We start from the raw sequence: 16,402 nt of genomic DNA, 5'->3' as shown, positions 1-16,402 counted from the left end.
TGTCAAACTCAGCACAAACATCATTCTGCGCAGTGGAGCTCAAACACCCAAGTGAAGTATCATTAAGTGTAACATTTTTCAGTGGAGAGGGACTTTAAAAATCCACATACTGTATATGATGGTCAAGTTGGCAAGAATCATCTAACAGGGATTCTCAACCAGGGATTTGTGTACCCTATAGGAGTACGTTTGCAGTTAGTAAAGTGCTTGTAATGTCATACTTCTCATTACAGGCATGTACAAGGGAGTATGTGCAGGATGATGGAGTAGCTCAACTATTTAAAAAAAATTATGAAATTATGTTTTTGGTAAAATATATACTGTAAATCCAGTTTTAGGAGGAACATAAACATGATAACCAATACAATAAACATGCCTCCCACCATCCAGAATGTGTTCTAACACCTAATCAACACATGCTGTGATTAAGATCATAAGTTAGAAAGTGAGCAAAAAAATCTAAAGTTAAGTCAAAACAACTTAAACATTAGTAATGCGAATACAAATCTGACCAATATTGAATGAATGGGGTTGTGCGCTTGCGACTTACAATGACTTACATAACAGCTACAAGTGTATGCACCATGCAGGATTTACCCCTATTATACTTCATCGATAGTATAATAGGTCAAACTGCAAACAGCCAGCCACAAATAGTCTATGAACAAAGCATCAGGCCGTCTCAGAGATTTCACATGAACAATGAAGAATAATTCCTACGTTCAATTAGGCCTAAGCGATGCACCCCAAGGTTCCATCCTTAAACAGCCATGTATATCGGCTCTTCCAGTCTCTCCACTGCTGGCTGTTCCAATTTAATGGGAGAGAGGAGCAAGAGGGGTTAGGATGGTGACCAGCCTCTGACGAGCTGTTACCACTACCATCGGTCAGAGAGGACATTATTTCTTCAGCTTCTTGCATTGTCACCCCGGTGGGAGGTGTGCCAACAGGGCTTGCAGCAGGTGAATCGGTCGTGTTATTAACATCATTGCTACATAATTTCTTAGTAAAACCAAAATGAATTAAACTGCCTTGTTTTCTTTTTGCCATGGCTATATGAGGCTTACTGCAGAATAGATTTCAAGGACTTTGCGCGCCGATTAACTGCGTTTATATTTTTTCTACGAATCTTTGAGTTAACATGTACTAAACATGAGTTGAATTTGCACCGCAGCGCCGCCACGCCTTGATGCTCATGACAAGAATAGCATGTATAGTTATCTTTATTGAAGTGAATTAGGTTCAAATCGCCATCATGCATGCATGAATGGTATTTTTGCAATAGTACACATAATAATCCACGATTATCACATTACACAAAACTGAAATTGCACGTCAAAATGACACATTGACATTGACAATTTGACAAAGCACGTTTTCAGGGGAGCCCATGTCTTATTAAGGGGAGCAGAGCTCCCACTAGCTCCCCTGTAGTTCGCACCCTGCCTTTACCCAAAACACAACGTGCTTTATTTAAGACGTAAAAATGCGTTAAGCATACAAGGCAATATAAAAAGACAAAGGAAAACATAAAAATTTAAGAAAAATAAGCTCAAATGACTCCCATATACAATTTAATTCAAAGCAGTGATGAATAGAAACATTTTAAGCCTCAATTTAAAAAGGGACAGAGAAGAGCACTCTGACAGTAGAGCATTCTGCATAAGGGATGACTGTCAAAAGAAAATGGATTTGGGGTAAAAAAAAAAAAAAAAAAAGTCTGGCTGAGCAGGTGAAAACATGTATTCATCATTTAAGTGAGAATCTTACAGTGAACAACGATTGTTATTCTTCTATCCCATCATGGCATACTGGCAACACGTGAGCGAAAATAAGAGAAAATCTAACCAATGATTCAGTCTTTGCTGCAAAACCAAACAAAAGGCCCCATCTAGTGGTCATAACTGAGACACGCAGGGTGACTGTGATGCCCAGTGACTCCGCGTGCTGGACTTTGTTAATCATCAGTAAACCCTTGTCCAGAGCTTAAAGCTGCAGCACTTTGTGTGGAATGTAATGTAACTTACCAGGGCATCCACTGATATTTGAAGCATTTAGTTTGACTGTAAAACCATCACCAGTAGCCAGTGCAGGGGTCAGGAAACAACGGAGGATAAAAGCCAGGTATAACCTGGTAAAAAAAAAAAAAAATAAGACTTGTCATAGCAGGAAAAGCATGTGTTACTAATAACATTAGCATTGTTCTATTCAAATGTCCCATTAAGTCATGACAGTGAGCCACAGCATGAACATGGGGCAACCATTACATGCCAGTTGATTGTCCACTAGAAACACTATTGCAGGGAAGTTATTGTAAAATATCCTTCAGAAAAACCTCCTTTGGCCAGACATCTTTCTCTATTAAGGGAGCCAAGGCATGGAATGAGCTGCCCATTGAGCTAAAAGCTGACTGTTTAAAACCCTTCTAGGGACGATATTGGAAATTAGCAATAGCTATAAATGCTGTATATTGGAGATTTGTTGCACACTTCTATTTTTAAGCATCTGTCCCTATTCAAATAAACATGAAATGAAATGCAGGCTCAACGCAGGATCCTGAAACTGAAGCAGCTAAATGTAATTCAGCCATCATTAAGAAAATCATTTAAACTTTGGCTTTTGCTCATGTGACATGTCAAAACATCCTTCGTTGAAAAGGCTTATTGGACAAAGACACATTTCAACCCTACATATTACAGCAGCGTTTTTTCAGTTATTTGTGTAAATGTTATCTCCCAAATGTTGCGGGAAACAGGATACACTCCTGATGGGGAAATACAGTATCTTAAACTTAGCCTGAAAGTACAATAAAAGAGTAAATGATACCATGTCTAAGTTGTAAGTTTCTAAAACCCCAAATTACCAGGGAATATACAGAGAACATGACCTCTGTGTCCGCTGTGGTATTATTTACAGCCTACAAATCACAGTTCACCTTAATTCAGTGGTGGAAGATAACTAAGTACATTTATTCAAGTACATGTACACACTTTTTGTAATGTACTTTGTAATGTACTTTTTTCCCACGCTAGTTTATACTTCTACGCCACTACAATTCAACAGGCAGGATGTCAAACATCTTATTGAGAAGATTAACAAAACACGAGAGTAGCAGGACAACGTGGTAAAATTGGGCAAAAAGCTCATTTACCCAAACAGACCGCGCATACAAACGAGGGATTGAACACGCTCAAATCGGATTATCATCGGTGTTAAACTGTGTGGGAAATGTGAAAGAGTGCATAATGTCGGATTGTAAAATTCTGTAATTTCCTGGTTTGGCATCTGTGCAAAGTAACATTAGTTGTGATCCCACCATTGTTTCCAACTCAAACACCACTAAGGCTACATTCAGACTGCAGGCAAAAGTGGCCCATATCTGAATTTTTTGGGGGTCAAGTGACCAGGTCAGACTTCTTCAGAAGTAGTGTGAACACTCAAATCTTCCCCAGATCTGATTTTTTCAAATCAGATTTAGACCACTTCCATATGTGGTCCTGAATCAGACTCTGCTTGGATTTTTTTCAACACGGTCGCAGTGTGAACAACCAAGGCGGATTTGTTGTGACTTTTAAGTCAATCTACAATTCTCTGCCGGCAGGAGTTTGCCCTAGACACAGACAGTAAAATTAAAAACTTGACTAGGCCTACAAAATGGAGTACAGTGATGGAGCAAGTCCCCCCACAAAAGGCCAAAATAGCAAATTTGGCTCTCTTTCTCTTTATTCTTCTCCTCCTCAGCACCTGCTCATTAATGTTACGGCGGCCATTACAAAAACATTTTGAAATAAAAGCAAAAATGCTTAATTCCTCCATAACTTTAGTGCAACAGCATGCTGCGTCTGATGTCATTGTTATTGTTCTTTTGCGCATGCGGGAAACCGCAAACGGTTCACACTGGAATATGATATAGGTCACATTTTAAAAAGGTAATGTGAACAGCCATACAAAAAAAAAATAAAAAAATAAAAAAATCAGATCTGAGCAAAAAATCTGAATTATGCATTAAGACTTGCGGTGTGAACGTAGCCTAAGTGTGCTACACCATCAAAACGTGACTAATTTCTCAGCCATAACTCTCTCTACAAGATGCTGCAACAAAGATGAATCCCCCTTTATTGCAGCAGTTTCACCCAAACGGTACATACCCACAACTCTGTTAGCCATCCACCATCCAGCTCGTCATACTCAGTTAACTGTACGCATCGTGGCCTGTGAATTGATGTTGTTGGCTGTGTTCAACATCACTGTTACATGCGTTTCATTTGATAAATGTCTGAGCAGTTTTCCATCTGTAATTAAATAAATTGCACTGGGCTTGCTGTGTGCCAACTAAATGACAGGAACTTAATGAAAATACGAGACTAAATGTAACATTAATGAATTAACCTTCAGTCAATGTAGTATCTTCATCATTTATACCATATGCCTGAAAAAAAAAAAAAAAAAGATTGATTTTATGTAAATGAGCACAACATAAATTATAATTATTTGTACACAAGCGGGTATAGAGATTTGTATTTAAAAAGGCAGAAATGACCTGATATTTACTGAAAGTAATGTTGCATTTCGAATCAGCATACTAGACAGAAGGATTTACCCAAAACACATCAACTGAAACACAATTCAAAATGAGTTTTTACATTTTTACCACTTAAAATAATCTCTGTTAAATTTACTTTTCCAGCAATGGCTATGGGTAAGCCTATTGGAGGCCATGAGTTTACTGTGTGTGGTTGTGCAGCATTTTGAATTAAAAGCCTTGTGTCATCAGTATTACGGAGATGTGCGCAGCGCTTTATCAGTTTTGTATTTTCAGCAGATTCCCTAAAACACAAAACTCATCCTCTGTGATTGGTTGCGGCTCAGCATGCTCCATTGTTCCATCAGCCCGTTTGTTCGCTTGGTTTCCTACGCACAAACAAAACTTTCCTGCCCGTACTGCGCAATATTGGGCTCCTGTGTGCTTTGACAACCCGAAATATTGGAATCTCTGACTTTTTCTGAGGGGAGAAAGATAAAGGTAGGTCGTTAACATCAAAACACAATGTGTGAAATAGTGTATTTGTGCTCAATATTTTGCATTTTAAATAGATAAAAGGTCATCTTATTCATTCCTACCCTACAGTTGGTAGTGTAACTCTAAATATTCCTAACATAAATTGGGAGGAAGTTCCACTTTTAAAAACGCAAGATACCATGTTTTTATGGATGCAGCATTGAATCTAATAAAACAATACTTCTAGATCTGTTGTGCATCATTTTAAACACTTTTCCCCATAGTTCAGCGTTACATGTTTGGTATCTTTGGAAACCTGGTGGTCTTAATTAGAATTTGAAATACATTTGTGTGGGTTTGTAAAAGGTTTTTAAAGATGGACCCACCTCTCAGTCTGGCAGGTTAATGACTTGTCTGACTGAGCTGGCTGCTTGTCCAACATGTAAATTCCCTCAATTTCATTGCCTAATGAATATGGTTTCTATAATCAGATATGTCAAGCTCCAGTATAACATTTGTGGCATCCTGCTGAATGTATTTAGCTATTGTTTTATTCATATTCAGTGTATGCCCATGCTCTGTAACAGGAAATGCCTGCTCTAATTGGTAAAGCAGGGGCCAGATGTTTGACGATGCCCTGACCTGCTCCATTTTCCTCTCTGTGTGTCAGTCAGTGCTTTTTTTGGCAGGATGTACAGCTTCATGGGAGGTGGCTTGTTCTGTGCCGGAATCGGGAACATACTACTCATTGTCTCTACGGCAACTGACTACTGGATGCAGTACCGTCACTCCAGCAATTACATGCACCAGGGCCTGTGGCGGTACTGTGTGCCTGGGAAATGCATGACACACACAGACAGCATTGGTAAGACTCGCTGGGGGTCTTCCATGTGCACGTGCATGTACATCCTCATTTATATTTATTAGTGTGCTGACAATCCATCTGGGAACTCCACACTTACCCTGATCAACACTAGGGTTACTTCCCTTTGGGGCTTTGTCGGCGTGTTTGGGAAAATATGGCTGAGATTCAAATGCAAAGAAGTTACGGTCATTTAAATATTTTCAATTAATCTTTAAAAAAAAAAAAAAAAAAAAAAAGATTATTTTTGTGTAGGTGCGGTTTTAAGAGATTTCTACATAGAAGTATATATACACACGTTATGTTGTGAGTTTACATTGTGAGTTATATTATAGTACATATTTTAGGTTAAAATAAATCATTTTCAGTTATCTATCATAGGTTTAACTCATCAAATCGGGTACAAATCCATTCCCAAACACTAGATGGCAAGCTAGATCTGTCTCCTGTAGATGATGAAAAGCGTGAATAACTGAAAATGTAAAAATGACATGAGCTGTGTGTATAGAATAGAAAAACACATTCTGAATTCTTCCCTTTAGTACTGGACATACGTTTAAGTCTGGTTTCTCAGGTCCCTGGCTTTATCCTCTCTCCTATCTCCTCTCACCCACAGCGTACTGGGATGCCACCCGGGCCTTCATGATTCTTTCCCTGCTGGCTTGTTTCATCGGCATCGTGATCGGTGTCATGGCCTTCATCCACTACTCCTCCTTTGACGGGTTTGACAAGACATTTGCAGCCGGCATCCTGTTCTTTATCTCCTGTAAGCTCCTCCGCCACAGCTACTGTACATGCAAGCCTCGGTGATGTAGTAAAGACCTTTTTCAGTTACACCTAATGATTGTTATCTCTTGTGCAGGCTTCTTTGTGTTGCTGGCCATGGCTGTCTACACAGGAGTGACAGTGAACTACTATGGTAAACGCTATGGCAGCTGGCGATTCTCCTGGTCCTATATAATGGGCTGGGTGGCAGTGGTGCTCACATTCTTCTCAGGTATGCACCCCAACAGATGAACAAATTAAAAAAAAAAAAAAAACACATAGATGTGCCTCTTTCTCAGGTTTTAATTCTGTTCTCGATAATGTGATTGTTCTCTTCTAGGTATCTTCTACATGTGTGCCTATCGGATGCACGAATGCCCAAGAAACTCTAACTCACGCTGACCTGCCAAAAACGTCAAAACACACACACACACACACACACACACACACACACACACACACACACACACACACACACACACACACACACACACACACACACACACACACACACACACACACACACACACACACACACACACACACACACACACACGGCCAAGAGGAACCAATGCCCCTATGAACTTTCCAACTACTTTCTGTTAACCTGAATATTCATGAATAAGCAAAATAAATGAGAAAAAAAGAAGGCATTTGTTGTCTATATTGTCTCTCTAAATGAATAAAACTTAAATAAAATACAGTATAGATGGAGAGGTACACAATGTTAGCTATGACACCAGTATTGGAGCTGATGCAGCTCCTTGTTCATGGGTTAGCAAATTTGTTTGCCAATTTAAAACCTGCAACATAATGACATGCGTTTCTACAGTGATAAACATCTTCTATTAGAGGAGATCTTGTCTGTGACGGATCTAATCATTTTAGTTTGAAGCAGTAGAGTATTCGCCATAAGCTGAGTTTGTCTCGAGTCATGTCTCCAAAACTACTCCGCACATAGAAGGCCCCCTGCTGGTTGTACTACAGCACATACCTTTCAAAAATAAGCATAATATAATTTTGGGGAATATTTTTTGCCAAAAACATTTAATATTTTAATAATTAAAGAGTGGTGTCTCTTTAAAAATAGGCACATGCATAATTTTGGGGAATATTTTTTTGCTAGGACTCCCATTACATTTTTTTAGCAAAGAATATTCCCCAAAATTATATTATGCTTATTTTTGAAAGGTAAGTGCTTTAGTACAACCAGCAGGGGGCCTTCTATATGCGGAGTAGTTTTGGAGACATGACTCTGTAATTATGACATATAAATTTTTTGGCAAAACATTATTTTAAAGTAAGTGCTGTAGTACAACTAGCAGGAGACAAGTTATAATTGAGGTAGGTTTGGAGACACTACCTTATTTAATTAATACATATTTTTGTTGTATCTCTCTCTGTAATTTATAGATGGTCCCTAAGCCCTCCTCACGGCCGGCTGCTCGTAGAGACCAATGTTATTTCTCCAGGTTGGAGGACGGCTCGTTTTGATCATAGACAGTAGATGAAATCGAGTTTGTAGCTCTTGTTTACCTTACTACGTTAGGAAAGATGCATTGTTTGTGATTTAATAACATTTCGCTATAGAGTAATTGATCCCGGAAGTTGGAATCTGTGAATATCTTTCTAACTTTGCTCACGTTTATGAAACCGAGGACACGGATTATGAATCTGTGAGGACAGTTTATGAAACTGAGGGAACCGATTTTTATTCTGTGAGCACGGTTCGTTTTTTTGTTTTTTTTCTCAGCTGACCCTAGGGGGGCTCCGTAAAAAACAAATCCCAGGGTTCGTACAGGTGCTTGAAATCCTTCAAAGTGCTTGAATTTTGGAGAAAATGCTTGAAAATGCTTGAAATTGTAACTGTATTTCTTTCACAACAAATACCTGACTGAATAGTTGGTTTATTAAAAGAAATTGAATAAATGAAATAAAATGTTGGAGAGCCTAAAATTAAACCTGCTCGTTTGTGCATTTGTGACTGCGATCTGCCGCCACGCCAAGACCCGCCCTAGGAAGCAGCTCGATTGGTTGGGGTTAGGCATTTCACCTCGAGTGGTTGAGGTTAGGATAGCCGATTGGTCAGGGGATAGGACCTGTACAAATGGGGTTATCTTACCTTGCGTAAGAATCATGGACACCTGGCCAATAAATGCTATTGAAAGGCGGGTCTTGTCGTGACCATAGTGGGATTCGTAATATTGGCAGGCTGTCGTTTCAATGAACGTTGGCTGGAATATGAAAAATACAAATTATGGATTAAGAGTTGCCTCTTGTAAAGTCTGCAAAAAAAGACATGCAGATTTTCACAGTGGGCGAGTCTGCGCTCTTGAGTCACATGAAGTAAGTTTCAAGTATCCAACTGAAGTAGCCTGCTGTACACGTTAGCGCCAGTTAGCACAGATTTGTTTACGCTAGTAACTTCTAGCTAGGAATTCGCAGGCTAGCTAAATGACTGAGAGTACTTGGTGTGATAATGTAACGTTAGTATTGCATGTCCGTCATGGCACGTTCATTTGTGGAATATGCAGTGAATATAGCCAAAGTTACATCACAATAACTGCAATGTTAACTACCCGCAAATTAAAACCTGCAAACGTTAGCCCAGTGCATAACAATTGTTGATTGCTGAACAGAAATCGTGTCAGATGGAGTGTCCTACAGGTAGCCTACTGTAAGGTTGAGGATGGCCTTATGCAATATTTACACTGCTCTATTCCAGTAGATAAATGTATATGTCTTGACAATGAAATACTGAGTCTTCTGGGTTAAAATGGAATTACAGGTTGTTGTTGCACTATCTCAGATTTTGTTCAAACCTCGTCTATATCAAGAATGTGTTCCAAAACCAAGGCCTGTAAAATATTTCTGTTCAATCATATGTCTTCATATTTTAGCCCTCGAAATTACTTCAGTTTTACAACCTGAAAATCACATTATCTGGGAAGCAATATTTGGACATTTATTCATAGGCAGCCCAAACTTTGTAGGGTGGAAGACAAACATGTCAATATGACTGAACTATTACAAGTTTGTACGGTATGTCCTAGATTTGGAAAAAAAAGTGTGAAAAGACTGAAATTAAGGGTAGCATAAACTTTGAGCAAAATCTAGGAGAGTGCACCAACTGTTTTCCTGGATTTTGACCCAGAATGATCCAGCTGCATGTCATTTGGCTCAGATCCTCCCACTCAGTGCTCCTCTCCATAGTGGTCTTACTATATGTTATGTTAGGAACCATGAAGAGAAGGTGATAATTGAGGGTTAGTGAAGTGAACCTGTCGAGTGAGTTTGTTTTGGGTAAAAACAGTCTACTTACAGTGATACATTTTGAAAAATAAAACGTGTTTTGTTTAAATATCTGATCATGCTATTACGAAACACAATTTTGTCTGTTTATAGCATTATGTCTTTTAATGTGACAAAAACACTAAATAATAATTGACTATGTGTTGGTATATATTTTACGGTGGTATAAGGTGCTGGAAAAAGCTTTAAAATGGACCTTGAAAGTGCTTGAATTTGACCTTGGAAAAGGTGTGCGAACCTTGAGAGAAAAAAAAAAAAAAAAGTCAAAACACAATTATTAGCCAAGTCAGCGAGACCTTTCTGAAAGCCAATGAACCGTGGGGTGTAAACAGTGGCGGATTTTGGTACGGGTGAACCGGGCAGCTGCCCGGGGCAGTATTTTTTTGGTGGGCGGCACTTTTAAAGAACTTAAAAAAAATAATAATAATCCTCTGAGCCGCGAAGCGGTTTTCTGGATTGGCAAATCGGCACCCCCTGCAGCTGCAGGCACCCTGCTTGCACCCCCTACTTTCACAATGAAATGGACTAGTCCGTAATGGTGCAGGACAGGAGAACTGGGAAGTACACAGAGACGGAGCAAGATGAGTCTAAAACTCTTTTATGTCAATGGTCTAAATGCGAAAATGAAACAAAGTTACCCAAGTGGCTCAAATAAAAGAAAAAAGCGAAAAGACATGTTTTTGGCAGTAGCAGGACCTCCATCAGCTCCCGTGGCTGATGATAGTGGTGGTGGTGTCTGTCGGCGGAAGTGGCATGCAAAGTGAGGAGAGGGACAGAGATGAGTGAGTGAGGGTAGAACCTGCGGTAAGCACAACTCCCCTTAAAACACTTTGCCCCTTGATAAAACTGAGCCAAAAACTGAGTGGTGGACAAACTGTTGATGATAGCACTACAACAATAAAAGACGTAGGCATGCTTTACTGTATGATTCTTGCATTAGTAGATATAAACGTTGCACCTCATGCAAATTTTAATGAGAAATATACACACACATACACACATATATACACACACACAATATATATATATATATATATATATATATATATATATATATATACACACACACATACACATACATACACACACATACACATACATACACACACATATACATACATACACATACATATATATACACACATACATACACACACATGACTATTTACATTGTAGATTCTCACTGAAGGCATCAAAACTATGAATGAACACGTGGAATTATGTACTTAACAAAAAAAGTGTGAAATACCTGAAAACATGTCTTATATTCTAGTTTCTTCAAAGTAGCCACCCTTTGCTCTGATTACTACTTTGCACACTTTTGGCATTCTCTTGATGAGCTTCAAGAGGTAGTCACCTGAAATGGTTTTCCAACAGTCTTGAAGGAGTTCCCAGAAATGTTTAGCACTTGTTGGCCCTTTTGCCTTCACTCTGCGGTCCAGCTCACCCCAAACCATCTCGATCGTTCAGGTCCGGTGACTGTGGAGGCCAGGTCATCTAGCGCAGCACTCCATCACTCTCCTTCTTGGTCAAATAGCCCTTACACAGCCTGGGAGGTGTGTTTGGGGTCATTGGGCCTCATTCACCAACCGTTCTTACGAAGAAATGTGTTCTTAAACCCTTCTTACGCACTTTTTACGAAGATTCTGGCATTCACTAATGTTTTCTTAACTTGGATTTGTTCTTAGCTAAGAACAAAATCTACGAACACTGAAAAGCACTCTTACGCACATTTGAGTGATGACAATTTGCTCCAAATGATTGGTTACTGCATTTTATTTAATTATACAGTTGTTTACAATGATAGTATTGTACTGAAAAAAAAAAAAAAAAAAAAAAAAAAAAATCATGTTACAATTATCTATACTTTCTACTCCACTACATTTCTAGAATGTTCCGTTACATTTTCTGATCAGTTTCCCCCTGCCAAAACGTCTTCCTGACAGTCACACATTTGTCTCACCAGTGAAGTTTGGTTGCCGCAGATATAGCCTATATGAGGCACCGCTGATCCAAGCCGGCTCCGGTGCTCCCGAGCCCGGGCGCAGCGCTGCTGACCCCCGGTAATACAGCCTCCGGTAAAAGTGAAAATGAAAAAGGTTTGTTTTTTATTATTCCCGTTTTTAAATCATAGTTGCGTCTCTACAGCGTTGTTTACTTCTCCGCCAGGCAAGACGCGTTCATATCTTATTTATTTGGCTGGACCTCTTCACATCTCCCCATTTGCTCTGCTTCACACACTTTATTTGCTTACTTGCATGGTTAAAGAATATAAAATACATCCATGAATAAAACCAACCGCATTCCGATTCTAACAACACATTTCCATTTTATGCTGGTTAGGATAGGAACTTCTTATAAAAGCCAGGCCTTGTTTGTGGTAGGCCTATCTTCTACTTTTACTAAAGTAAATACGTCTTTGGTTATTTGTACTTTTATTTAAGTACTGAGATTCAGGACTGCCTCCACCGCGGCTCCGACAATCTCTAATGCAGTCTCCCAGGAGGTGCACAGGAAGCGTCATGTCCTTATATGGGAATTTGCGGGGCGTTTTCTTATGCCAATTAGGAACAACTGGCACACGCTTTCAGTTACGAAGACATGGGATTCATCAATCCTAAGAACACAGGTGCGAAAAATTCTTCTGTTTAAGAACACGTCATGAATCCGACGTAGACTTCTCTTAGAAACTTTCTTAAGAACATATTTAAGAGAAAACTTAAGAAGATATTGGTGAAGATATTGGTGAATGAGGCCCATTGTCCTGTTGAAAAATAAATGATGGCCCAACTAAACGCAAACCGGATGGGATGGCATGTCGCTGCAGGATGCTGTGGTAGCCATGCTGGTTCAGTATGCCTTCAATTTTGAATAAATCCCCAACAGTGTCACCAGCAAAGCCCCCCCACACCATCACACCTCCTCCTCCATGCTTCACGGTGGGAACCAGGCATGTAGAATCCATCCGTTCACCTTTTCTGCGTCGCAGAAATACACGGCGGTTGGAATCAAAGATCTCAAATTTGGACTCATCAGACCAAAGCACAGATTTCCACTGGTCTAATGTCCATTCCTTGGACACGAGGGATTCTTCCTCTGCGCCCAGCCTAAAAGCTCCTGTGGCTACAGCTCATCCACCCCCCCCCCCAACTCCTCCTGCTGACTGCATCAGCCCTGAATAGTGAGGACTTGAGTGAGACGATGACCAGAGAACCAGACTCTGTTGTGGCTTCAGCTCCAACACCTACCGTGACCCCTGTTGATGAACCTCCTATCATCACTCTAAGTAAAGTTGTCCAGGATGGTTTGACAATCAGCCAGATTGAACCAGCTGAGCAACCTGCACCAAAGGTTGACTTTGTTAAGAGGACATCTCCACTACTTCCCATGACTCCCCCTGCTGAACCGCCAGTCATTACTTTAGTCCTGTATGGTGAAGATGTGATCGAGGACCTCGGCAGAGTACCAGACTCAGCTGTGACTGCGGCTCTACAGGCTCTTCCAATCACCCATGATGCAGCGCAGTATGGCCTGACAATCAGCCAGGTTGAGGTTGAAAAGAAGAGCAGAGTCCAGCGCTTCTTCAGTTGGTTCAGGAAAACACTATGCTGCTGTTGCCTGCCTGAAGACGCAGACTGAGCGCCAGATGTACTATCGCAAGGGGAAAGTGGGAGTTTCCCATAAAGAGATGGGAAGGGGAAGCGTAAAGTGCGCCTGTGATGCCCTTCGCTGTCATTTAAGTGTTAACTTGTGCTTCCTATTTGCAGGTTACTGATTAGCTCAGCTGGGTCTGGTGTGCTGAGGCCACTTAAGCTGCAGTATCCTCAGTCTCTTCTCTCTGCTCTGGCTGTACTCACACGCACACCAACGTTTGGTTATATTTGGTTTGGTTGTCCTAGGTTTGCTTTTTGCTGAGTTTACACTTTACAACACCAACACACGCGCACCTATTTCACTCATGCACACCCTACACCACTGATTTCCACATCCCATTCTGTATAGTTAATTTGGTCTAATTTGGTTCAATTTGGAAGTCACTGTTCCATCATCTTTAATGTGACTACTATTGCCACGGTTCATCACATCCCCAACCGGCACCGTCAGACACCGCCTACCAAGAGCCTGGGTCTGTCCCAGGTTTCTTCCTAAAAGGGAGTTTTTCCTCACCACGGTCGCACTGCTTGCTCTTGGGGGAATTATTAGAATTGTTGGGGCTTTGTAAATTATAGAGTGTGGTCTAGACCTATTCTACCTGTAAAGTGTCTCGAGGAAACTCTTGTTATGATTAAATAGTATACATTGAATTTGGTTTAATAAAGTATTGTTTAAACATTTAACACGGTGTCTCCCTCTTTGTTATTACCACCTGAGCCAGGTCATGAATGTGCCTAATTATGTATTTTGCGGCATGTATAAAAACCACACACGTGACAGCGCACCTAAAAGCAGGTGTCATCGAATCTCCAACTCCGCCTTCACACTGGCAGTTAAAATCAGCTGCGATACGGCTTCGAAATGGCCGGAAGTCATTCATTTCCTATGGAGATTTGCAGACCGCATGCGAATGGGTCCGAACCATAGACAGTATGGTCCGAACGAATGCGGTGTGAAAAAAAAATTGTGTCAGTTGGTCATCTGGATGCGTTCAAAAAAATTGAACTCTTGCGAAAGGCTACGGACGGTTCCTATCCGACGGAAGTTAGCGTTGCTATGGTACTGATAAACAAACCTGCTAATGCTAATTGGTTAGCTAGCAACAGACACCGAACTATTGACATTATACCGCTATATCACATTTAACCGACCTGACATGTCAACGTCCTGGGCAACTTCTCTCCACGCAGCAGCCTTTCTATTTATAGCTGTATAAGAGAGGTCAGAGAGAATCATACATTCAGACACTTATCACTCGTTCTAGTCTCTCTGCCATTTTTGTGAGTCGCTTCCGAAGCTTTTCAACAGTGTAGTACGACGTCCGCTGGGGGCGTATTGCGTATTACGGAGCTGATTTGAACTGCCAGTGTGAAGGCGGCGTCAGCGTTTACATTCCATTCCAGCAGTTGTTAAACGCCTCGCTACGTTACAAATATTGGCATCAGGATCATTTCAAGCAGTCATAGCATCAGCAGTGGGGATATTACTTAATGCTTTGCTACAGGCAGCGCACTAGTCAATACATACATTTCCCCACCACTAATGCTGAAATAACACGCATCAAGCTGTTACCTCATGAACAAGCAGATCAACTTTGTTATTGCTAAATCTTTGTTTTGACTGACTTGGTGGCTGATCCATGATAGAAAGAGAGAAGGAGGCCCATTCAATTGTGCTTTTAAAATTATGCACAATTTACGGTATAGTGGGCACAAAAAAGGCGCCGATTACCCAATGAACTGCAGGTTTGGTAAATCTGACATAAGCTTATGTATCACAGCCAGGCTTCAAAATTAACTTTTTCGTCTACCAGCCAAATGGCTAATGAATGTTCAAATATTACCAGCCACTCAATAGATTACCATTGGGTTTTTTGGCTGGTGAGTGAAGCAAATCTACCAGCCACTTGCATATTTCACCAGCATTTGGCTGGTAAACGGTGCCAATTTGGAACCCTGACAGCGTGCGCTTTCTGCGAGTTGGCCATGGCGCAGATAACGCTACTTTTAGCAAATGTACGTACATCTGGCCCTGAGACTATTCCTCAGTTTGATGGTTTCTTTTTTCGTATTGTTTATATTCCTGTTGAAAATAAATTCATTGTTGCATATTAGTCACTCTGTTTCATTTAAAATGTGCTGTGAATTCATGCAACAAGACAAGACGTTACGAGTCTGTAAAGGTTTAACATGTCTTATCTCAGTGCCAGAAAAGTGTGAAAAATCATAACATTTATTTTTATGTAAGGATATACAAACACCCAGCAATAATAACAGACGTAAGAAATGAGCACTTTGAAGTGCAGAGAAATTAAGGTGACAAAGTTTTTACTACATCCACAAAGAATAAACAAAGCATCAGAACAATCATAAAGTACAATACTCTTGAGTTACTAAGAAACTTTCTAACTATAAATGTATATTTTAATGATTGAGGGTAAGGTACTTAAGGTATATTCTTTTACTGGGGACATTAGTCCTTAAATGTGCAAAGTTGACCAAATGTGAGATAAAACTGCACTTCAAATGTTGGCCAATAATAAAAAGGTGAAAGGGGAGAGTATAATTAATGGTTTATAGGATAGTACTGGTAAGGTACTCCAGTTTGACACTACTGAATGATAGACATTTACATATCATTAATGTGAGGTTTCCCCCCCTAAACTTTACTCACTCTAAACACTAAATTGATTTTAGATAATAGGCTACAATGTATTACTATGAGAATTGTAATACACTATGATCCGTGAAAAAAATGTCAGTGAGTGACCAGCAATTAGTATTATGATACTTGACCTTAAAGTGATGGTT

General features: G+C 40.2%; 1 protein-coding gene and 1 long non-coding RNA gene across 3 annotated transcripts in view; one reads left to right on the top strand and one right to left on the bottom strand.

The window, feature by feature from the left end:
- LOC120545939 overlaps positions 1-16,402 on the bottom strand; it is a 36,562-nt gene that overhangs the window by 16,843 nt on the left and 3,317 nt on the right. Inside the window, exon 2 of the long non-coding RNA XR_005636761.1 lies at positions 2,028-2,131. This is a non-coding gene — a long non-coding RNA (uncharacterized LOC120545939). The remainder of the gene's footprint in view (positions 1-2,027; positions 2,132-16,402) is intronic.
- On the top strand, positions 4,851-7,093 carry lim2.3 (lens intrinsic membrane protein 2.3). 2 transcript variants are annotated; one of them, XM_039780618.1, is made up of 6 exons: positions 4,851-5,023; positions 5,670-5,767; positions 5,822-5,864; positions 6,478-6,627; positions 6,724-6,858; positions 6,967-7,093. In XM_039780618.1, the coding sequence occupies exons 2-6, from the start codon at positions 5,690-5,692 to the stop codon at positions 7,026-7,028; spliced, it is 468 nt and encodes a 155-aa protein (XP_039636552.1). In that variant the 5' UTR covers positions 4,851-5,023; positions 5,670-5,689; the 3' UTR covers positions 7,029-7,093. The 2 variants fall into 2 exon arrangements, with proteins under 2 accessions (XP_039636552.1, XP_039636547.1); XM_039780613.1 differs by having other exon boundaries at positions 4,857-5,023; positions 5,670-5,864.

Source organism: Perca fluviatilis, chromosome 2 (genome assembly GCF_010015445.1).
Source record: "Perca fluviatilis chromosome 2, GENO_Pfluv_1.0, whole genome shotgun sequence".
In the NCBI taxonomy this organism is placed as follows: Eukaryota; Metazoa; Chordata; class Actinopteri; order Perciformes; family Percidae; genus Perca; species Perca fluviatilis.
Note: the sequence above shows the minus strand (reverse complement) of the source record. Positions and strands in the feature narration are given on the sequence as shown.

Coding starts and splice junctions, on each gene's coding strand:
- lim2.3 (XM_039780613.1), top strand. CDS start 5,690: ATGTACAGCTTCATGGGAGGTGGCTTGTTCTGTGCCGGAATCGGGAAC. Junction 6,628..6,723: donor CATCCTGTTCTTTATCTCCT/GTAAGCTCCTCC, acceptor TCTCTTGTGCAG/GCTTCTTTGTGTTGCTGGCC. Junction 6,859..6,966: donor GGTGCTCACATTCTTCTCAG/GTATGCACCCCA, acceptor GTTCTCTTCTAG/GTATCTTCTACATGTGTGCC.